Here is a 23,983-nt window from a genome sequence, read left to right as displayed (position 1 = left end):
TTCTTTGAAGTTGTAGGACAGTCCCACCTGGACAGCACCATTGAAGATCAAGAGATTGTCACCAATCCACCAGACATTTGCCAAGTTGTGGAAGTGACCACGGAGAGCGATGAACAGCCAGTCAGCATGAGTGAGCTCTACCCTCTCCAGATTTCTCCTGTGTCTTCCTACGCAGGTAAGGGGAGCAGGAGGGTGACCTGGAGACTCAGTAGGGAACAGACCAAGTCTAGCATCACCCCATCTCACCACCCCACAAGAATCTCTGTTCTGTACTAGAAATTACTAGTGTGGAATCATTCTTCCTCTTACGTTCTTGACGGCATCTTAGACGCCTCTGTGAGAAGAGGTGTTTATGGTATTCCCTTCCTTATTCGACTGCCCAGGATGTGGTTCAGCCCGGACTACAGATAACATTTCCCGTGATAAATGCTTCGCTGTCATCAGAAACACACAACAAATGATGTAGTCACTAGACCTGGCAAAGACTGAGAACGCACTGGAACATAATGAGTTCAAATTCACTCGTAATCTATTTGCCTAAGTTAACAGGATTTGGGGTCAGAGTGGTTTGACAGAGTCTAGATTTTACTAAGGTACATAGGACTTTAGACGTCATCTTTTCTAGATTCTCTCTTCGTGGAAGTGGATGAATTTTCTCCAGGTCACCTGGCCAACCAGTGTCCTGTCCAGGAGTTGAACTCAGCCTTCACCTTCGAGGTCGTTGTTAGATCGAATCCGTTCTACTGGCTTTACTTACCACTTCCACTTATTTCCTCCCTCTTTCCCTCCCTCCTTCCTTCCTTCCTTCCCTCCTTCCTTCCTTGTTTTGTAGAGCTGCTTCTAGCTGAACGGGGCAGCTGGGCCCATTTCTGCTTCTCCTAGAGCCTGGTCCTATCGTTGCAGAAATTAACCCGGGCGGAGTCACAGAATCAGACACAGACTGAGAAAATGACTCCCCGCGGCGTCCCCAGAATTACGTCATCTTACGCTCCCTTCCCGACCATCTCCGTTTAAGCTTTAGGGACTCAATCGCAATTAGGAAATCTAAATTCAGCGTCAGTGTTATTGTTTGCAACTACTGAAAAAATAAAAAGCAGAGGCCCAGGCAGGGTAAAAGCCGGGCAGCTCTAGCAGATGGTTCACCTTCTCCCCAGGCCTATTCGCATGCTTTCGAGGCCTCACAGGGATAGCACAGACTCACGTGGCAGAGTTCACTTAAACATCAGTTGCTTGTAAATTATCACAGATAAATTAACCTCATATCGATTAACCAGATAGCTTTCTTTTTTTTAAATTTATTTTTTAGTCGCAGTGAAATACACATAACACAAAATTGCCATTTGTTGAGCGTCCGGTTAAAGGGCTTTGAGTATGCTCACAGTATTGTGTAGCCTTCACTGCCGCCTGTCTCCAGAGGTCTTTCGCCTTAAACTAAAATGATGCACCCATTAAATATATAGTCCTGTACCTGAGTCTTGAGAACCACCGGTCTGTTTTCTGTCCACTCTGTGGGCTCTTAGGAGAGGAATCAAGCAGCCTTTACCCTTTTGTGACTGGCTTATTTTACTTAAAACGCATCATAACTTGCTTTTGTATTAGGAGCATTAAAAAGAATGGGAGAAAGAGCCCTAGTGACAGGAAGCCTATGACCTGTCCAACAGCTCGCCGTCAGTCAGTCATTCATCAGACAGAGTTTGGACTTATATGTGTCCATCTCCTCTTGGTCTTTGCCAGGGCCCAATGATTATATCATTTGTTATATGTCTGTTGCTGTCTGGAAATTATGCTAAATGCTTATTTGTATTGATTGCATTGCTTAATTATCAGGGGAAATGTTAGTCTCTCCTCTTCAAAAGTGAGGACTCCAAGGCTAATGTGAATCTAGGAATAAAAAAACTAGCGACAGATAAATCCATGTGCAGCTATGTTCTTAGACACTTGTCATGGTGCTGCATGGGGTCACATGCTATAGAATCATTTGATGGTCAAAGGACCCACCAGAGAAGGTAGACCAAAATCTTCATGCAGAAGCAACAGAAGCATTAAACACCGTGGTATTTTCCCTGTATTCGTGGAGCAAATGCTAAAGTCATGGCTTTCTTCTAAGCTGTTGTAGTTGCTAAACAGGATATGGGGCGGGAGGGGTGGAGGCTGAAAGTGGACTGGTGTACCTGATTAAGGCCTGATTAAGGTTTTCTAGGAGATTTAGGGAAGACTTTTTGCTGTCCTGTCAGCAGTGGTATTTTGTTTTAGCAGAGACATCCTGAGAACATCTGATGTGAGGGGAAAAAAAAATGAAATTTTCATTCCCCATTTTAAGACATTTGCATAGATTTCCAAAGGAAGGTATTTAGTCCCAGGGTGGTGCAGCAGCAGCCTGAATTTCTGTGAGAGGCCAGCTTTTCAGCCTGGTGTTTGGTTCACCCATGGTTTTCACTGCCGGAATTCTCCAGAATCTTGTAGAGGCAGGTCTATTGGATGGAGCCAAAATATTTCACTGCTGGTCCCTTTCTAGACTTGAAGACATGTTCCAAAGTTCTCTGTAGTTACTGACCACGGCTAGTTCAAGTCTTCTGGGCAGGAAGTTGATAACGTTTTGTAGCTCTCTGTTCTCATCTTTGGATTTTATGTTCATCAGTAGCATAGGCTGTTCGGTTGATTTTCATGGTAGAGTTACCTTGGTGCACACTGTTGTTTGGAGGCTGTTGTTGAATATCCTTTTCCTCAAAGGATCACTGACATATGATCCTGGGAATGTCCCCAAACCACGGTCACCTCTACAGCTCTGTCTTCTAATGAATTATTTAATTGTTGTTGAAGAGGAGTCTAGACAGCATCTCTGGGTGGAAGGAAGTGTTTGCACTGGATCATTTAAGCGGATAGAAAATTCTACTTTTTTGTAAAATTTTTCTTTTTTTTTTTTTTTTTTTTTGGTTTTTCGAGACAGGGTTTCTCTGTGGCTTTGGAGCCTGTCCTGGAACTAGCTCTTGTAGACCAGGCTGGTCTCAAACTCACAGAGATCCGCCTGCCTCTGCCTCCCTAGTGCTGGGATTAAAGGAGTGCTTCACCACCGCCCGGCTGATTTGTAAAATGTTTCAGAGCAGGGAAATACGTTTCAAAGCCCAGGCTTTGAAGCATGAAGACATTTTTGTTGTTTGTTTGTTTACTTAGTTGTTTTTGCAGTGCTGAAGAGTAAACTCAAGACTTCAGTCGTGGTGGAGCAAGTACTCCACCAGTGGCCCATATCCCCAGTCCTCACTGTATTTCCGTGTGGCTGTCCGTCGCGACTTCCTAGTATTTAACTGCATTGTTGCTGGTGTTGTAAAAGAAAACCATAATGGTAATTCAGGAGAAAGGAGGTGGAAAACAGGCTTGCGTAGCAAGCAAAATAAGAATCAACTGGTTATATAATCAGGACTAGAGAGGTCATGCAGACAGCCAGCTATCATTCTCCCAGAAACCATATATATATTTATGTTGTGAATGAGGCAAGGGCGCATTGGCGTGGAGACTAAGATTCAGATCTGAGCTGCTGAGTGGCCGGTTGCATCTTCTTGGGAATATAATTGAGGAAATTATATGGAAAGAAATCAATGCTAATCATATTGTGTTGAATGAGAGCCTTCCAGAAAATAGATCAGATATCACATAATACAATAACGTGTTCCATAAAATCTATCATCTCCTGCCCTGTGATGTGCTCGAGGTGGTTTGGTAATACGTATCCTCCAGGCAGATGTTAAAAGCTGGGCTGAAGCGGCCTGATTCTGGAGCTGCAGTTCTGGATGAGACCTTGATGTCACCTGATTCAAGGCTAAATGACTTTCTTCCCTTTTTGCTGCTGGCAGAGAGCATGCCAGAAAGGTTAAACCAATTGTTCGTGTATCTACTGCTACTGTGTAAATATTTCGGCTTTTTCTGGCCATGCTTGAAGAGTAACTTCCATCTTTTTTTTTTTTTTAAATCCCATTGTATTGGAAGTCAGTTTGAAAAGCATCCAAACTAATAAAAGGGGGAAGTGACATAATCCATGTCGACGTTTTGGCAGTCACATTGATCTGGAAGCTGCAGCTGCAGTGGACTCATTTGTCATGTAAGAAGTCGTTCTGGAAATGGCTATGGTGGACCAAAACCAAGAGAGCAGGAATGAGGACTTGGAGCCAACTACTGAGTAATAGCTATAAAAACCACCATTCATCTAACGGCAACACTTTGGGATCCTTAGTTAGGAACCCCAGGCACCTGCATCTCCTGGGCCGGAGGCTCTCAAGACTTCTTCCTCGAAAAGAACCAGACTTATAAACCAGTATGTGCATTTCACATTGCTGTAAGCACACGCGGTAATCAACTTTAAAAGAGCAAAAGACATGGTGACTCAGAGTTTCAGAGACTTCAGTTAAGGTCCAAACTCTTACACCCAGTTCCTGAAGTGGTGAGGCTCTGTGACGACACCAGAGACAGTTGGTCTGCATTTAGAAATGATTCCTTCCAGCCGCCATTGTGTCAGCCAAAAGCACGGGGCAGGATATTGTGCCATTACGTAGCCACAGCTTTATCCCTCTAGTTGAATGCTGGCTACTTTCAGGAAATTAGCTTTCTTATCCCCTACCAGGTCTGTTCACAGCTTCACCAAGGAGTGTTTAGCCTGGCATCTAACTTCTAAACCCTCCAACCACTATGGCTCAAGCTTGTGGGATCCTAGGACCTTGATGTCAACAACTCCTTTCTCCAACTCTTCTGCCTTTCAACATGCCTGGTGTCCTTGTGTGCTTGCTTTTATTTGAAGGGAAAGGGCCCAGAAGGATTTCTGGAGAGTCATTAGGAGGAGAAGGGGGCTTGATGCATGTGGAAGGAAGAGAAACTTTGGCTTCAGAGCGCAAACAAAGCTAAGCATGAAAATAGGAAGGGGATCTTGAAGTCTTGCCAGCAGGAAGGCAGCCTCTGGGCTCTGTTTGAGACTCTGGGATCTGAAGTGCAGTTTTGTTTTCTTTCCTCTGCTGACTCAAACCACAACTTGGCAAGTTTCTCAACATCTCCTTTCCTCGTTTTTCTTCTTGGGAGTGGCAGTCCTGACCCCCTGGAGGTTGAGCTAATGGGGCTTTTGTGTTTGGAGGGACGTTTCCTTTTCTGGTCTTCGTTTACTTCTGCCTGGAAACATTCCTTGTGCCTATTGTCAGATTGTCTCCACAGCTCAGACCATTGCCAGCTAAGTCCTAGGCTTCCTCGTGACATCTGTGGCCCCTATATGGGGTTGTTTAGGGTAGAACATTCTGAGTTGGCAGAGCAAAAGATCTGATTTTTGGTCAGTCTGTGGCAATCTCCCAGGCCTGTCTGAAGTCCCTGGAGAACAGTGGCTGAGAATCATGCAGAAAGCATTCCTGGGTGAGACTTGTGGACCTCACTTGCTTGCTGTCTGTTTAAGGAGTGCCCTGGGGGTACAGTTTGCTCATTTACTCTTTAACTTGATATATGTGGGGAGACCCATCTCAGGCCAGGGCTCTGAATGGTGGAAAGAGCTCTGGCTGGCCTGGAGTCATTGCATCTTAATTCTGTTCTCAGGTAGGCATGCAGCTAATCTCCCTCAGTAGTGGCAGGGTGGAAGAAAATGGAAAGGTCTAGAGACCATACTGCCATCTGACCACAGCAGCTTTCCGACTTGGGATCATCGCAAGGGATGAACAAGACCTGTATCCCTAGGTCCTAGCTGAGCCTTGCTATAGGTCTCTAAGTGCTCAGCTCTTATCAGTAGAATAAATGACCCAGACAAAATGCCCTGCTCAAGTCTGTGCATTTTGGATATGCTGCCCTCTATGCATTCAGTTTTGCAGTGGCGCTGAACAGTGAAAAGAACTGCTCTGCGTCATTTTCAATTTGTGAAACTTAACGTCAGATGATGTGCAATCAGCGGTCCCTGCATTTGACTCTGTTGCATCCAGCCCAGTGTGTAAACTCAGTGTTGAATACCACTGACATCGCAAGCTCTATGTGTCAGCCTTTCCAAACACTCCCACACTTACTCATCATGTAATCCTCCTTGGAAAGTGGCGGGCAACTGTAGCTCACTGTGGTTAAGGACGTTTCTCTGTGTCTCCCAGCTGGCAGGTCCAATCAGGTGTCTAATGGATTCTCTGTTGCCCTGTAGCAACATAACCATAACCATAATGGCTTAACACAATACACAGTTAACTATCTTACAATCCCTGTGGGCTGGGAATCCAGGTATGGCTTAGCTGGATTCTGCAGGAAAGCCTTGCTACCCTGTCATCAGGTTGGCTAGTGCTGCAACTCATCTGAGATCCAACTGTTGAGCCACTGGCTCCCACGGCCTTGGGCAAAATTGAATTCCTTGCCAGGGTTGAGCCGAAATCCCCAGTGTCTTGCTAGTTTTTACCTGGAAGCAGCCCTTAGTTTAAATTTGCCATGTGGGCCTCCCTGACACAGCCAGTGAACAACAGACAGGTTAGATCTTATATGATGACATGATCACACTCATAGAATATTTATATCTTTGCCAGGCGGTGGTGGCGCACACCTTTAATCCCAGCACTTGGGAGGCAGAGGCAGGTAGTTCTCTGTTAGTTCAAGGCCAGCCTGGACTACAAGAACTAGTTCCAGGACAGGCTCCAGAGCTACAGAGAAACCCTGTCTCAAAAAACCAATATATATCTTTGCTGTGTTCTGTTGGCTAAAAGCAAGTAACAGTTCAGGGGATGGGGCCCAAACATGGTAACCATGGAATGAAGGTCTTGGGGGAATCTAGACCATGGCCACCTGCTAAAACTCCAGTAACTGGATATCTATTAATCCAAGGGTAGAATACTAAAGGCAGGAGGCGGCAAGGAAGAGATTCAGGAAGAGGTTTTGGACAGTTTCACTGCGTCGGGATTTCCTGTGTCAAATGGGACGGACTAGAAAAAGATAATGTGTGGCATTGTGAGCAGAATTTCTGGGAGGGGAAGATGTCTCAGGAATTGCACAGAACCCCGGCAGGCAGAGGCTATGGCAGCATACTTGGTACAGCGAGCTCCTCTGCTCAGCACCATAGCCTTTTCACTGCTCTGAGGAGACCAAGCAGAGAACTGAAATGCACCCTGGCTTGTCCCACTTGGAAGTGTTTGACCTCACAAAGTGGAGGGAGAGGGCGTGTGCAGTTTCTTATTTCTGAAGTGCTGGCATAGGTTTTTAAGATACTTCCTGAGTCTCCAAAATAGCTTGAGCAACAAGAATATCTCTGTTTTTCTTTCTGTACAGAAAGCGAAACCACTGACAGTGTGCCTAGCGATGAGGAAAGCGCCGAGGTGAGCTGGCTTCCTGGTGCCTCTTGTTTTAAAGCACAGGTTTTACTTTGGGATCTCTCTCTCTTTCTCTCTCTCTGTGTGTGTGTGTGTGTGTGTGAGTGTATGTGTGACTGAGTGTAAGAGAGAGGGAGAAAGAGACAGACACAAGACAAAGAATGTACATAACCTAAAATTTACCTTAGCTTTTCTTTCTGAGTTGTAAAATGTAGTACTGAGCCCTGGGTGGGAGGGGGAGGAAGTGAAATGTGCCCCTCAGAAAAGAGGTGAATGTGACAGGGCAGGAAGAGAAAACTGGAGTCAAGGCCAGGAGATGTTGATAGGCTTATGGCTGTAAACATCCGATTTACCAACAGGAATATAACAGCCTGCTAGCCAGCAGTAAGCATCAGCAGCAGCTAGCAAAGTTGTCTTCATCCAGATCAGTCTCTTCCATTGCTCCTGTGAAGAGGCTGGTGTGTGGCCAATCTCCACTCCCCTCCCTGCCAACCTGCTTCCAGCTTCCCTCTGTAGGCCAGGCTCACACAATGGCAGGAAATGCCTGCAATGCTGGTGGGAAGACAAAGGGGGCTGGAGAAGATGTTTGGTTGAATTCCTAATATCCCAAGGTCAGGAATCCTGAGAAGACAGTAGGCATCTTGCTGGCATAGTTTGTGATCTGGCTTCTTGAAGGACTTTAACTCCTTTTTTGCCTGGCAACTGTAAGGCCAGTTGGGTTCAGAAAATGTGGATCTCAGACCCACCCACTTAAAAAGCCATCAGACATTTGTCGAGTGTTCCTAAGCTCCTTACTCTCCTCATCTGAACATTCAGGGTAACTAATCAGGTTGGGCTATTATGGCTGGAAACTTTCCGGTGTGCAACCCAGACAGCCTGCGCACAGGAACAGGAAGCCAAGTTGCCACCTTATTTTGTGTGTTTGCAGAATAGTCTTGGTCAGATTTCTGGGAGCTAGCAAATGGGACTCGATTTGAAAAGTAAGAGAAGCCATTGCTTTGCGTATGTCACTAAGTGGGAAGGAAAAGAACGTGTATATCTTGATTATTTTCTCTGAAAGGGGAGACCACACTGGCGGAAGAGGAACATTGAAGGCAAGCAGTACCTTAGCAACATGGGGACACGGAGCACCTACCTGCTGCCCAGCATGGCGACCTTTGTCACTTCCAACAAGCCAGACCTGCAGGTTACCATCAAAGAGGAGAGCTGTCCGATGCCTTACAACAGCTCCTGGCCCCCGTTTACAGACCTCCCCCTCCCTGCCCCAGTGACCCCCACACCCAGCAGCGGTCGGCCTGACCGGGAGACCCGGGCCAGCGTCATCAAGAAGACGTCTGACGTCACCCAGGCGCGTGTCAAGAGCTGCTAAGCTTTGACTCTCTCTGGTGGTTGTTGGGATTTCTTAGCTTTGTGTTGTTATTTGTTTGTATTTTATTTTTCTCTCTGATACCTATCTTAGACAAATCTAAGGGAAAAAGCCTTGATAATAGGATATTGATTGCTGTGTCCAACTCCAGGGCTGGGGCTTCTTTTTAACTCAGGACTCCAGCCCCTTGGTAGACGCATATCTCTAGAACCTGCTGGATCTCCCAGGGCTACTCCCTCAAGTTCATGGACCAACAGCCACACGGGCAGTGGAGGTGCTGCGTTGCCTACGGTCAAGGCCAGCATGGTGGAGTGGATGCCTCAGAATGGACGAGAAAATGTGAACTAGCTGGAATTTTTTATTCTTGTGAATATGTACATAGGGCAGTACTAGCAACGTTGCTGTCTGCTTCTGCACCTTATCTTGAAGCACTTACAATAGGCCTTCTTGTGATCTTGCTCTTCTTCACAGCACACTCGGCGTCCCCTTCTGTGCCCATGACCTCACTACCCACCCATCCCCAACCCATCCATTCCCAGCTCACTACCCACTCTCCCCTCTCCAACCCATCCAATCCCATTCCACACCCACCCCTCCCTCCCCAACCCATCCAATCCCATCCCACACCCACCCCTCCCTCCCCAACCCATCCAATCCCATCCCACACCCAGCACACCCTCCCCAACCCATCCAATCCCAGTCCACACCCATCCCACATTCCCCAACCCATCCAATCCCATCCCATACCCACCCCACCCTCCCCAACCCATCCAATCCCAGTCCACACCCACCCCACCCTCCCCAACCCATCCAATCCCAGTCCACACCCATCCCACATTCCCCAACCCATCCAATCCCATCCCATACCCACCCCACCCTCCCCAACCCATCCAATCCCAGTCCACACCCACCCCACCCTCACCAACCCATCCAATTCCAGCCCACACCCACCCTTCCCTCGCCCAGTTCCTTTCCCCTTTTCTCTCCTCAAAGGCAATGTTCTACATCTTGGAAGAGGAGGAAAAGAAATTTAATTTCTCCACAGCTGTCCCATTTTAAGACTGCTTGAAAAAAATCTTTCTAATCTGCTATGCTTGAATGCCACGCGGTACAAAGGAAAGCTGTCATGGAAATATTATGCAAATTCCCAGATTTGAAGACGAAAATACTCTAATTCTAACCAGAGCAAGCTTTTTTATTTTTTATACAGGGGAATATTTTATTCAAGGTAAAATTCTAAATAAAATATAATTGTTTTTTATCTTTTCTACAGCAAATTTATAATTTTAAGATTCCTTTTCTTGTTTATCAGCAGTTGTTATTACATCCTTGTGGCACATTTTTTTTTTAATTTTGTAAAGGTGAAAAAAAACTTTTATGAGCTCATGTAGCAATGAAATTATCCTGTGGATTGATAATAAATGAATATGGTATATAGTTAAAATTTTTAATGGGTATCACTCTTGGCTTTATCTGTGTCTATCTGCATAATCATGAATCAGAGCCGACAAACTATTTCCTCTTGGAGACTACCCTGCTGTCCTTGCTGACCACAAGAAACTTAGGAAGGTCCTATGATGAGGCTGCAAATTTCCTCTTCCACGACACTGGGCGCTGGGCAAATGTCCTACACGAGTTATCATCTTTGCTCATCACAGTTGTGCCCAGAAAGAGCATTTATCACTATTCCACATGGTAGAAGTGGAGACCTGAAATGAAGACCTCCTGCTCAGGTTACCCAGACAGCTCAAGACCAGGATGCTGACAGAGCCCAAGTCTGGAGCATTTCCAGTGGGGGTAGGGTGGTGGTGGAGGTGGTGATGGTGGTGGTGGTGGGGATAGTCTGTTTCCTAGTCCAGAGTTCTCTGCTGTGAGCAGATTGCTCTCAATTCAGTGGGTTTTCTGTCCTCTGTGGACTTGGACACACAACTCAAGTTTGTGTTGTTTATCTGGGCACAGATAAAACACTTTCAGTAATGAGAAACAGTGTGGTGTTCTACCTTTCTGTTCCTCTGTCTTCTAAGACCTAGGGGATTTTGCATGAAGGTATTGTCCTTAAAACGTATAATTTCGAGAGCCTGGTCTATCACCTACGAGAGCCCTGGTCTATCACCTACGAGGTCCCTGGTCTATCACCTAGTTGGAATTTGTTCCCTTTCCTATTGAATTATCCTTATTGCCCTCACACACACACCTTGGTATTTCAAGGTACAGCCCTGACCTTGAGAAGATCGCCTCCCTTACCTCCCAAGCTTCCTCAGAATACTTAAACATAGCTACCTTTCTGCCACCTTTGGGGGTTATGAAAAGATCACTGAGTTAATGTTTGAACAGTCCTTTGAATTTATGAAAGGACAAAGGGCTCTTTTTAAGTCTGTCTTCATGTGCGCCTGCAGATACAGCCAGTGATCATAAAATTATCCCTGAACACAAGTCAACGGAAACACATTACTGTTTGGTGTATGTGAAATGCCTCACACAGGTAAGCCAGTTGTTTCTCTTCAGAGCTCCTTTGTAGGGCGGATTTATTTGGATTCCTCAGGACAAGTCATAAGGTTCTTGATACATGAGCCCTCCCCTTTAGTAATTTAGATTTTAAAATCTCACTGATCACCCTGTTTTGTTTGCAAAACAGCAAAAAACAAACAAACAAAAAAAAAAAAAACAACAAAACAAAAAAAAACCCCGGCATAGAAGTCGGCCCTGACTCACAGTGATCAGTGGGTCTAGGATAACTCTGACCTTCCATCTACTCTCCCCTCCGGAACTAGACTAGCGGTCAAATTCAGGATTCAGAGATAGACCATTTAGGTGCTCAAGGTAATACTCTATTGCCAGTAAGACCACAAAAACAGAAGAGTGCTTAAAATATCCCCACGGAGGGCTGAGTTATTTCTAAGTCACACTTGCTAGGAGTGAAGGAAAACAAGAGGATTACACAAGACCTAGGGTAGATGTGAGGGAGCTAAGCAAACCAGATGGACGGCTCAGGCACAGGAGCCCCAGACCTTGTTGTTGTCACTTGGAGGAAGTGCTGGGGACACGTGATTTATTTAGTTGGCCTCTGTGTGTGCTGATATGGTTTTTTTTATGATGGGTTTTGCTGTGGGTGTGTTTAAGTAGCAATGTAACTGCTTTTTGGACAATAGTTTCCATTCTCTGCCCGTCACACCCATAACAAAGTTCCTCATAAATCTTTGATCTGGGAATTCAATAACAGCCATAAGGCAGGGCTAACCAAGCACCTTGATATGATTGGCTTCCACCATGTTGTTTGGGTGCCTTAAGTAAGTCCATCTTCAACCGTAGCCTTTCTTTCCCTATTTGGATGTCAAAGGCAGTGTGCCTTTTATTTGAATGTATTAGATGTACGTGGCTAAGAAATACAAATCCTTCGGACATCAAAGCCCTAAAATGATGCCCTTTTTTGGGTCGTTGTTGTTGCCTCAGATGCAAAAGGGCACTCTCATGTAACCTGTTCCCGAGGTAGAAATTGCAGGAATGAGGAAGATCAATGGTTTGGTTTCAGGATTCTGAGTTTTCAAGTTGATGCTTTTAAAAGTATTTTCTAGTTGAGTGGAAAAAAAATAGTGTTAAGCCCCACATGGCCTCTTGCCCCTGCATCTAAGAGGTGAAACATTAGACCTCCATTTGCTAGATGCTGTCCTTTGAGTGTTGAATTAGGTTTTAAGAGCCCCTTGTCATTTTAGCTTTGGACAAACAGACCCAGATAAAAGGAGGAAATCAAAACCCAAATCTTTTCCTGATGACAGACCAAAAAAAACAAAAAACAAAAAAAACAGGAAAAGGCTGGCAAACAGATAGCTGGGTCTGTGGCATGCAGGGCTAGTCTACCAGATACCTTTACTAGTTAGGGCTTTGCAAAGAATATGGAGGCAGAAGCTGGTTTTAGCTAGTTATATCCATCCATCTCATCCTGAAACTCCATCTCTTGGTATGTTACCTAGAGCCTGAATGAATGGTCAGAGGCACAGGGACAGGAACCTGACCAGCCAGGGAGCCTGGACACATCACCCCCACTGTGTCGCGGCTGCAGCGAACCCCTCCTCAGCGTTATCACACGTGTTTTTCCATCTCACCGGGCTGAAAGCCTCCACGTGCCCATTCTCATAAATGGTGCAAGGCAGGTGTCTGTAGATAACCACACCAGCTGCTCTATTCCAAACCCCACCATCCCTAGAGTGAAGGGGACAGTGTCAGTCCCCAACTATGCCCTTCAGCAAGGACTTGGATTGCAGCTGCAGACCTGGAGAACGGGGTCTTGCTATGGGGGTGTGGAGTTTTGGGTGAGGAGATACCAGGGATTGTTGCAGAAGCTGACTGGCTTCTGCACCCCTGCCAGCCCTAGTGGACACAGAAATAAGTCTCTGTAGTAGTGTGGGCATCGCTGACTCTGCTGTGATCATAAATGAGGGTTCTAAAGAGATTTGCTTCGGGGGCCATTCTAACAACAGGTGCTGAGATACTGCCTGAAAATAGAGCCTGGGAGGAAGGAAGTGGTCAGGCCTGAGGGCCGGTTTTAGCAAAAATGTTAAGTCTGTCCAAGAACTTTGGTCAGGCTGTGAAAGGATTGGGAGGAGGGACATTTTCGAGTTTACATAGTCTAGGGGTGCAACTCAGGGGTAGACGTATGCAGAACCCTGGGCAGTTTCCAGCACCTTGAAAATAAATAAGTAAACATATAGGTAAAAAATAAAAATTAAAGTGAGTTCCTATGGTCTGGCAAGCCCATGTTCTAGGATCCTTTGGGATGTCCCTTCGGAAAGAAAGCAGAGCGTGTGTCCCGAGCCTCTAAATAAACTTTGTTCCCGTTCTCCATGTCTCCTCTATGACCAGGTTCAAACAGAGTACTGGCTCCGTGGGAACACTGCGCCGGGTTCCACGTGTGTTGTTGGTTATCCTTCTACTCACGCTCAAGAGTCACTGCTGTCACACTCAGCCATCTGAGTCACACACCCACTGGGTCAGAGTCACACAACCTTTCGTGCAGGTCCGAAAACAAAGTCCAGGCCACGAATATCTCTAAATTCCAGGGTTTTTTTTTTCTTCTGGGAAGATGATATTAAAATTGGAACCCCCTACTGCGCAGCCACACAAACTGTCAAAGGGAAAAGACTCCAGATATGTTCCGTCTGGTTAAAGCTTGAATCTTCCATCTGGGATTGTTCCTGTTGCCCCCAAGCTCCCCAATATACAATTTCCAAGATAATTCAAATCCACATATTGTGCTGGGGATGTGTCTGAAGTTTCAGGACAATGTAAACAGCTAGTAGGGAGTGATTCCGGTGGTTAGCGATGCACCAGGCTTTATCCCCTCCGAGCACTAAACCCTGACAAATATTCTCTGCAGAGCTGGCTGTTCCGTCTGCCAACGATTCCCCTCCAGGGCTGTAAATCCAGCCCTTATCTTCATCGGCAGCATCTTTGCTCTGGGAAGCCCATACATCATGTTTTTAATGTGACTGAGATGCAGAAGAGGGTTCACAGCCCCGGCTCTGCGACATGCAGCCTATAGGGAAATTAGAATTTTAGGGAAAATGCGAAATACAGACAAAACCGATCGCTTAGATTCTAACTAGTGACTTTAGGGGATCACATGGTAGCCAGGCTATGACAGGGAAGGAAGCCACTGGATGGTCCAGCATGTTTTTAAGTTTCTATGTGTAGGACTGATTTTAAGTGCTATAATTCTAAGTGGTTTTCTTTTAGTAGCTTATGACTTTAATTTGGTAACTAATGATCTCGGTCCGCCCAGAATGAAGAGGTTCTATAGGATGGGGAATCTTCACTGTTGAAGTTGGGAATGTTTCAGGTAAACCATAGGTTGACCTGAATATTATGTTGAAATCGGAGTATATATGTATATGTGTTATGCTCTTTTGAAGATGTTAAAAGAAATTAAGCTTCGCGAGGTGTTATTATATGTTTATTTATTGTTGATGAGTCTATTGCTAATCCATTCATTTAGGCGTGGTGTGTTTTATGAAGAGACATAGACCTCATTCATTCAACACTCTCAAGTTCCCAGTGTGTGCTGGTCTTAGGTGTTAAAGCCACTAGGAAGTGAATGGAAGGTCTAAGAGAACTTTTATTCCAGCTGTGAGTGGGTGGGAACCATTCAACCAATGAGTGGCAACCTTTGGGTTACAGTAAAGGTTACAGAGGACAGTAAAGCAGGGCAAGGGAGACAGGGAGCAGTGGAGATACCCAGAGCCATCATCTTGGTGTTCGCAGGATCCGTTGCAGGCTGGCAGTTGCAAAACTCAGCAGTTAAGAGGAAAAGAAGGAAAAGGGTTGGTATCAGCAGTGTTCTCTTGCAGGAAGCAAAAACCACAATGGCTATTTTAAGCACAAAGGCATTGACGAGAGAGAAGCAGGTGCTTATGTGGGCAGGCTGGACAAGCCTCTGAAGGGCTGGTCCCACCTCCATTGCCACTGTGGAGGTGGGACACAAGGAGGCATCAACTGTGTGAAACACATTGGACTGGCTTCACTCTCGTCAGAGAGTCCCTGGCATAGTCACCTCCACTATCTCTTGATACTCATGACTTTAGTAACTGAACCCTGAGTCACTGCTTTAGAAAGTCCCAAGGCTCTATGTCGTATATAGGACTGGTTACAGCTGAATCAGGAAAATGGCTTTGACCTCACTACTGACTTCCCGTTCTTGTGCAAACAAGTCGAGCCTAATTTTGCAGTTAGGATCTCAGCTGTAAGACTGGGAAATGGGGTTCTAGATTTCCAGCCATGTCAGCAGAAATGGGCACACCATGGACAAGTAAAAGTGGATGTTACAGACCTCTAGTCTACCTCAAGAAACCAGTGCGAAAATGCTAAAGGCAGCGAGACTAGACAGAGGGAGGCAGCTTCACCCTGCACACTTCAGCCAAGGTGGAAAGGCAACTCAGCACTGGCTGGAACAAGTCTCTCAGTTTGACTAGTTTTTTTTTCTTTAATTTTTAAACATTTTCATTATTTTATGTGGATAGGTACTTTGCCTGCATGTATATCTCTGCATCGTATCATCAGGAGCAAAGAGAGGGCCTGGGATTTCCTGGAACTGGAGTTACACACATGTGTAAGCTATCACGTGGGCGCTGGGAATTGAACCCATGTCCCCTGGAAGAGCAGCCAGTGTTCTAACTTCTGAGTTTTCTCGCCATCATCAATGACGCTTGTTTTTTCTTTTTTCCCTCTCCCCCGACCCCTGATGCTTGTTTTTTCTTAAGATTCGATCCCACTCTATAACCCAGGCCGGCTCCCTCCTTCTGCTATGCTGCTGAGGCTGCCCTGGCACCCACGGTCCTGCCTCTGCATCCAAGCGCTGCCACATGCCACGACATCAAGGGCAGGCTTCACGTTTGAAGTCAGATCAGCCCGTGTTCAATTCGTTCTTACTTGTTAATGACTTTAGGCAACTGTCTTGACATTTTGAAAGAACTTTCTAAAAATGGGGCTGCTAACACCTTACTTGTAAGGCTGTTATCTCATTAAACACGATAATGCTGGTTATAGAGAGAGTGTAATGTAGACACTCGCTGGCAGCCTCCATCCCTATGAACTGTGGTTTGGAGAACTGGTACCAACTTATCCATAGTTTCCTGGACTCATACAAATTCAAGAGTTTATCAGTGAGGAACTCAGATCTCAAACATGTGACTGTAATACACACACACACACACACACACACACAGGGGTGGTTTGAATGAAAATGGCCCCGGGCCTACGAATAGCCCTATTATGAAGAGCGGTCTTTATGGTAGGAAGTATGTCACTTTGAGGTTTCAGAAGCTCAAGCCATACCTAGTGGCTTCACTGTCTCTTGCTGCTGTTTGCTGATGTGGATGTAGAACCCTCAGCTGCTTCTCCACACCATGTCTGCCTGCACACCACCATGCTTCCCACTATAACAATAATGGACTAAATCTGAAATGGAAGCTACTCCCAGTTCATTGTTTTCTTTTATAAGGATTGCCATAGTCATGGTGTCTCTTCACAGCAGTAAAACCCTAAGGCATGCACACGTGTGTGTGTGTGTGTGTGTATGTGTGTGTGTGTGTACATATATAAAACCTCCCCTCTAGCCTCATGTCTTGGACTTTATTGAAAGAGCCTAATTTCAAAGAGAAAGTTCCTCTCTGATAAACACTGAAGAGACAAAACTTTCTGGTGGTTTAAATTTTAAACCAATAGATTTTTTTTCTTCTTTTTATGAAGGTTTGTTTTATTTTAATTATGTGTGTGCTTGCACACACGTGTGCTTGGGATATGTGCATGTGGGTGCAGGTGCCTGTAGTGGCCAGAAGAGGATATGAGGTTCCCTGGAGCTAGAATTAGATCCAACTGTGACTCTCCTTATAGGAGAGCTTGGAACAACCAAACTGTGCTTCTTTATGAGGTCAGTATGTTCTGTTAGCTGCTGAGCCGTTTCTCCAGCCTGGGGCAGCTGCTCTTTGAGAATGTGAACACGTGCCAGAGGTGAGGCTCGGACACACCTTTCCACGGCCTCTGCTTAGATGAACTGATTGACATAAATGCCGTGGAGCTTCATGGGAAAGGAGCTGTCCCCGTGTGTCAGGGACTGGATTCCAGAGAAAGAATATAATCTAGGGGTGAGACCAGCTGGAGGCAGCTATGCCCTGAAGGTAGAAGAAGATGCTGCTGGTACCAAGTTGGAACTATGACTGAATCCCATAATGGCATCCATTGTGAAAGGCTTACACACCTTGAAGAAAAAATGGGTCCAAGTGATGGCTAATGTTCTGGCCATTCTTCTTCATGGTCTGTGGCCCCAGCCTGGGTGACAGTGGAGAAGAGAGAGAAGACCTTCCTTGAGGGTAGCCGTGGGGAGTACACTATAGAAGTCCCCAGTCATTATGTGATAGGATTGTTTTAATCGTCAGCTTGATGTAGCTTAGAATCACCTGGGACCAGGACCTCAGTGAAGAGGTCAAACTGCCTAAATCCGTTTGGCCTGAGGGCATGCCTGTGAGGAATCTCCCCCGCCATCAACTTATATGAGGTGGGGAGACCACCCCAGGAAGTGCCATTCCTTGGGTCTGAATCTTGGCCTGTGGAAGAGTAGAGGAAGCTAGTTTAGTAAGTACTAGGTACGCATGCGTTTATTCTTGCTCTGTTCTTGGATGTGATACAGCTGTTGCTTCAGGTTTTCTGTCCTGATTTTCTTGCTGGAACTCTAAGCCAGATAATCCTATTCTCTTGGAAGCTGCTTTTTTTTTTTTGCCATAGTAATTTTTTAATCACAGCATCATAAACAACACTAGGGACGACTACATAACCAGGTGACATGGTGTGAATGCTGTATTCCCTCCGCAGTCCATGTGATGAACGTTAGAGCAGTGTTCGTCAGCCTTCCTAATGCTGTGACCCTTTAACACAGTTCCTCACGTTGTAGTGACTCCAACCATACAATTATTTTTGATGCTACTTCATAACTGTAATTTTACTACTGCTGTGAATTATAATGTAAATATCTGTGTTTTCTGATGGTCTTAGGTGACCCCTGTGGAAGGGTCCTTTGACCCCAGGTTCAGATATTGTCCTAGTACAACAGAATTGAAATGGAAGTAGCTAGGTTCTGAAGACAGATGGCTAGGAGTTATCATTAGCATCCTTCTAAAAGAGGCACAAAAGTTGTGTTTGCCCCTCCACCAGGCGGAGACACAAAAAAGGTACAAATTTCTGGTGCCTGAGCCTTGGGACTTGTGTACTCCCAAAACGTCCACAACAAATTTCTATTTGTAAATTACATAGGGTGCAATACAGCGTTATATTTTCCTCAACTGACTCCAACAGTCTGGTAAGCAGAGCCTTAGGTAAGGGATGAAAAGTTGATTTAAAGCAAGACAAGGAGCTGGGTCAGGACAGTAGCAGCTCTGAGGCTGGTGTAGGAGAAGCGGACCCATACACCATGGCAGGGAATAGAAGATGTGGATGAAGAGGCATCCGGCAAGTGGGGGTTACTGGGGGGCACAGAGGCACTGCTGCCATAGCGGACACTGGGGTTAAGCTTAAGACAGCTGCCATAATGTATGGATCATGTGCACACACAAGGAACCCTTGAACATTCCAGTTATAACTGGATAATAAAGATGAAGGCTTTCGTTGTGAGGCGGCTACAGTGCTGTGGGAAATTACCTCTTGTTTCTTCCCCTACCATCCTTTTCTTTGCCAGTTCTGCAAGGAGCACCACTCACTTTCCACGCACGTGTCAAGTAAGACCTAAGGTACGCATAATGATAGTCCTAGAAAGAGGAGAAGCCATCAGTGGAACAGAACTGAAATCCATAACCCTTCCATAAATACGAGAAAATGTAAATTTATACATTGAAAGGACCCACTGTATATTTAGGAAAGCTGACCTAGAAAGAGCAGTTTTGAGGCATTTTCTAGAAGATCCTGAAATCCCAGTCTCTCTCTCTCTCTCTCTCTCTCTTTCTCTCTCTCTCTCTGTGTGTGTGTGTATGTGTGTGTCTTTCTACCCCCTCTCCCCTCTTCCCTCTCTCCTGTGATTCCCCCAGGGGTCTATATGAATTTCTTAATGTTGCTCTAGGTGAGCATAATCTGATGTTTAAAATAACATACATGCATTCTCTCACAGTTTTGTCATCAGGGCCATGATCCCTTGAGGGCTCATGGGAAAGTCCTTTCTGATCTCTTCCAAGCTCTGGTGCCTTCTGGTGTTCTCTGACTTGTGGCTGTCTCAATCCAGCCTTTCTTGTCTTAGCTCAGCACTCTTCCCATTCAGCTTCATGCCCTCCCTCTAGTTCTCTCTCTCTCAGATTTACAGCACATGCCTCCCTTTTATAGGAAGATTTTTCATTGAATGTTAGGGCCACCTGGATAATCTGGGAAAATCTCATCTCAAGATCTTTTAATGACATCTACAAAGGTTGTTTTCCAATTAAGAGAATAGTTATATGTGCCAGGGATTTGGGACTGGATATATCCTACTGGGGCCCTTTTTTAGCTCATTTCAGACCTTCTTCGTGAAAGGTCAAATCGTTTATGACCTTCAGGCTTCTCATGAATGACACGAAAAGGATGCCAGTGATAGGAACAACTTTTAAGTGACGTAAGGGCAAAGAGGGCAAGCTGGCACTTTTGTATCCAGCTAAACTGCCCTTCAAGATTCAAAGAGAAACAGCCCGGAAATAACCCGAGGAAATACTGCTTGGGTGCCAGTTGACTTTTAGAAGATGAGTTTCATACAAACAAGAGACAACTGGGAAAAAAATCAGCAGAAGTACTGGTAGCACACACGTGCTTGCTCATGTAATTTTATCACATGGTAAAAATCACTGTTTAGTTGGCTAGCTCAGACCGTGGATTGAAGAGTAATATGTACATGCTGTATATTCTATAAAAGCATCAGCCATGGCCAAAAGGGATGGGAGAAGAAGGAAAGGAGAATGGTATTATGGACAGTTCTACAGACAGTGGCCACGAGGAGCCTATCCTAAAATATTCAGCAGGAAGGGGAGGGGATTACCTGTACTGCAGTAAAATACAACAATAACCACGTAAAAAAAAATACAGAAATATCCTGAAATGCCGAAAGAAATAAAAGACAAGTAGCAAACAAAGCAAGACAGTTAAAGTATAAAATAAAGGATAACACATGCAGTAATTATAAGTTAGCATGACATGGCTAAATATAGCAGTCATGCTCATTATTGGCATAGGCTTTTGCCTTTTTGTGACAATTTTCAATTTGATCCTTAACACAAAAGACAAACCCATACTATATATAATAAACACATCTCAAATATGGTTAGTCAGGGGCCCCTAACTAAAACCCAGAATTAGCAGACGAATACTATAAAAATAAAAACCCGAAGGGTGGGTTGGTGATTCTAAGCAGACGAGTGAATGCAGCCCCAAGTTCTCTGTGATGTGGGTCTTGAGACGTACATGGCTTCCTTGTGAACAATGTGATAAGATGTAGCAGAGTGTGGTTCACATAATGAAGACAGAGCAGTTAGAAATATTCTATGTGCCACGGCAATTACCATATGAAGCGTAAATTTCACGAACTAGAAACACATTAATAATAGGTGATTTTAACACCCCATATCCAGGACAGAGAGTGCATTAATTAAAGAAAAAAGATCTAAGCATAAATAATTCAGTTAATAATAGATCAGTTTTGATTACACACACACACACACACACTCACACATATACACTAAAGATGCTAAAGATGAGGAATGTCTTCCCATATGAATCATTTCTAGGGATGCATAAAATGACCCTAGATTGATGTGATACCATTGCTTATATTTTATATTTTATCCTGTATTTTGCCAAGATCTTAGTAATGTGAGACACACATGCAGGCAAACCCGTTCTCACTGCAACACGTGACTGGATCTGAAACTCGGCCAGTGGTACCGTTTCTTTTGCGATCTTTTTCCAGACACTGCATACTATTATCTCCCTCTGAAGGACAGCGTGTGCGGTGACTATAACTGAAATGTACATTTAGACAGGCGTTTGGGGGATACATAACTCCCTCATCCCCCCGGGGCCTGGTTATAGGAGTATTTGATGCTTCTACCATGCACTAATGCTCCTTGTTGTGGTCTGTGGCACGCACAGAGTTGTCATGTTCCATTTACAGGGTCGGCGGGAAGCATGAAAAATGTAGGTCAGCGGCATATAAAATATTTATGAAAGATAAAAGCACAGATGTCCTTCCTTAGCGCACCTACCAAGTACAGAATACTTGAACAATAGTGGTTTGAGTTCTAGTTAAGATATGTCTCTTAACTATTTATATTGCTATTTAGTAATTCCTTTTTTCTTTTGCAGTAAGTAATTTTAGCAGTGTGATTTTTTTTTCAGTGCATAGTTGAAGCTGGAGAGGGCTCAGCAGTTAATATCGTGCTACCCATGCAGAGGCCCAGAGTTTGGTTTCTACCAAACTTGGTGGGTGTCTCACAACCCCCTGCAATTCTAGATCCAGATAATCTGATGCCCTCTTCTGGCCTCTGTTGGTACTTGCATTCATGTGGAATACATTTACACAGACCATACACATAAAAATAATTAAAAATAAAACATATCTTTAGAAATTAAAAAAATTAAAAGTACACACTAAATGAAAAAAAACTTTATGGTCTTGGTTTCCCCCCAAAATTGATAAGTGCAATTTAATGGAAAAATTATTATTGTCTTTTGATTTCTCAAAGAGACTGGGGGCAAACCCATAATTTGCAGAAAATACTGGTATACGCTGCCATCCCCTGGGAGCCTATGATGATATCATTGACCATAAGAAAACTTGAGGCCAAAATCTTCTGAAGAAATATGAGCATCTATCTCAAGAGCTGGTAATTATTTTAAGAAGCCTGTGCTGAAAATGGTTAGCATAAGCAGATGCAGAAGGTGAATTTACATATCCCTGTGAAGCAGTAATGCTTTTTTATTTAGATCAAACATCTGCTCTTCTCGGTGCTTCACCCCGCCCCCTTTTCCAGCCCCGCCTCCCCAGAGAAAAGCCATTGATGTTGATAGGGTGGACTGACAACTGATAGAAAAGCCCAGGATCTCACTGGAACACAAAGACACAATCAACAATGTCAAAAACACACTTCTGGAGGTCTGGGAAGACAGTTCAGTCAGTGGATGAAGATAGTTCAGTCTTGCTAGGTGAGTGTGAGGACCTGAGTTCGTAACCCCTAGCTCCCATGTCTCAGAAAATAATCCAGGGACTTGGCAGCACATGCCTGCAATCCCATGAGTGAGGAGGCCGAGACAGTAGGATCCCCGGAACTTGTTGGCCAGTCCCCCTAAACAAATTGATGAGCTCCAGGATCGATGAGACCTTGTGTTAAGAAATCATGGGGAAGGAGGCTGAAGAGAGGGTTTAGCCGTTACTGGTCGCTCATCAAGAGGACCTGAGTTCACTTTCTCCCCGACATAGCTTCACACAACTATGACTCCAACTCCAGGTGACCTGTCATCCTCTTGTGACTTCCAAGGGCTCTGCATGTAAGTGGCACACAGACATAATACTCATATGCTTAAAAAAATTAAAAGAAATAAGAGGGTAGGGGAAGAGATTGAGAAAGATATTAAATGTTGACCTGGCCACCCTATGTATGTGCATGTATACATATACACAGAGAGAGACAGAGAGACAGAGACAGGGGTACACATATGTAGACACACAGACATACACACACAGAGGGGTGCACATATGTAAGTGCCCATACACACATATACACAGAGGTGTGCATATGTAGACATACATATACACTCACACAGAGGCACACATATGTAGACACATACACTCACAGACACACAGAGTGAGGCTTTGTGTTCGTAAAGAAATAGACCTGAATATACAAATATATGAGCTATATCTGTATATCTGTTGTGATGAGTGAGGGGCATAAATGTGAAGCCTGTGGCCAGGAGGAAAAAGTCAGGGTTTCTAGCTGCCCAGATGTTTTCTAGCTGCCCCAGATGTGCTGCTGTGCAAGGCAGTGTGGCCGAGGTGAGAGACAGCAACCGCTGAGGTGTTGCTTTCTTGTCAAGTGGTCCACATGCATCGAAAGAGCAGCCAAGGCCAAGACAAATCATGTCCGTTCCTCCCCCAGGCTGACTGGAGAAGAGAGCGCTGAGCTTCCCAAGGCAGTTCTTCTAAAGCTTTGTAAATTCCTTCCAGAGACTGCTGAACCCCGGCCTGCCTTGGTCTGGCCTTCTTCCTCTGTAGATTCTTATCACAGGCTTCCAGCCTGCAGAATTTACCCTTCCCCCCCTTTTTCAGAACTGGCTGGGAATTGTTTCAGAATCTGCGAAGCAAAGTGGTTGCTGGCGAATCAGGAAGGGAGGGGTTTTATGTGTGAACTTTCAACCACTGTGAAAAGAGAAGGTGGAAGAAAAGAAATGATACTCGCACTAAGCAAAAATAGCCACCTGCAGGAACACACAAACTGCAGAATTCTTCCTCGGGATTAATTCCTAATTCTGCTATGAGATTCAGGTGGGTGTTTCACAACACCATGTCAATATCAATTCAGAGGTTTAAAAACCGAGACCAAGAGCCTTCTTTTCTTAGCAAGCCACAAAAATATATATATTTACCCATGAGCCTTCAGGCAATGAAGTCTGATCTACGAGAAATTACTCTGCTGGTAGTTTAGGCAGGAGACGTCAAATAAGCTTAATTACTGTCTTTTTCCTCCAGAAATCTCTCCCTCCAGGCTGTGATTTGAACTCTCTTGTCACTAGTGTTGGAGCTGGGAGAGCCGTGAAAACAGAAAAGGAAGATGAG

At 44.9% G+C, this 23,983-nt stretch overlaps 1 protein-coding gene across 6 annotated transcripts in view; it reads left to right on the top strand.

Moving 5' to 3' along the window:
• The window catches only part of Irf2 (interferon regulatory factor 2), a 105,441-nt gene extending 95,522 nt beyond the window's left edge, over nt 1-9,919 (top strand). For all 6 annotated transcript variants that reach the window (XM_057753154.1, XM_057753156.1, XM_057753157.1 and 3 more), the window contains exons 7-9: nt 11-175; nt 7,252-7,298; nt 8,353-9,919. In XM_057753154.1, the coding sequence (XP_057609137.1) occupies nt 11-175; nt 7,252-7,298; nt 8,353-8,661 (521 nt within the window). In that variant the 3' untranslated portion in view covers nt 8,662-9,919. The remainder of the gene's footprint in view (nt 1-10; nt 176-7,251; nt 7,299-8,352) is intronic.
• Nucleotides 9,920-23,983: the final 14,064 nt, after the last annotated feature.

Source organism: Chionomys nivalis, chromosome 20 (assembly GCF_950005125.1).
Source record: "Chionomys nivalis chromosome 20, mChiNiv1.1, whole genome shotgun sequence".
Taxonomy (NCBI): Eukaryota; Metazoa; Chordata; class Mammalia; order Rodentia; family Cricetidae; genus Chionomys; species Chionomys nivalis.
Note: the sequence above shows the minus strand (reverse complement) of the source record. Positions and strands in the feature narration are given on the sequence as shown.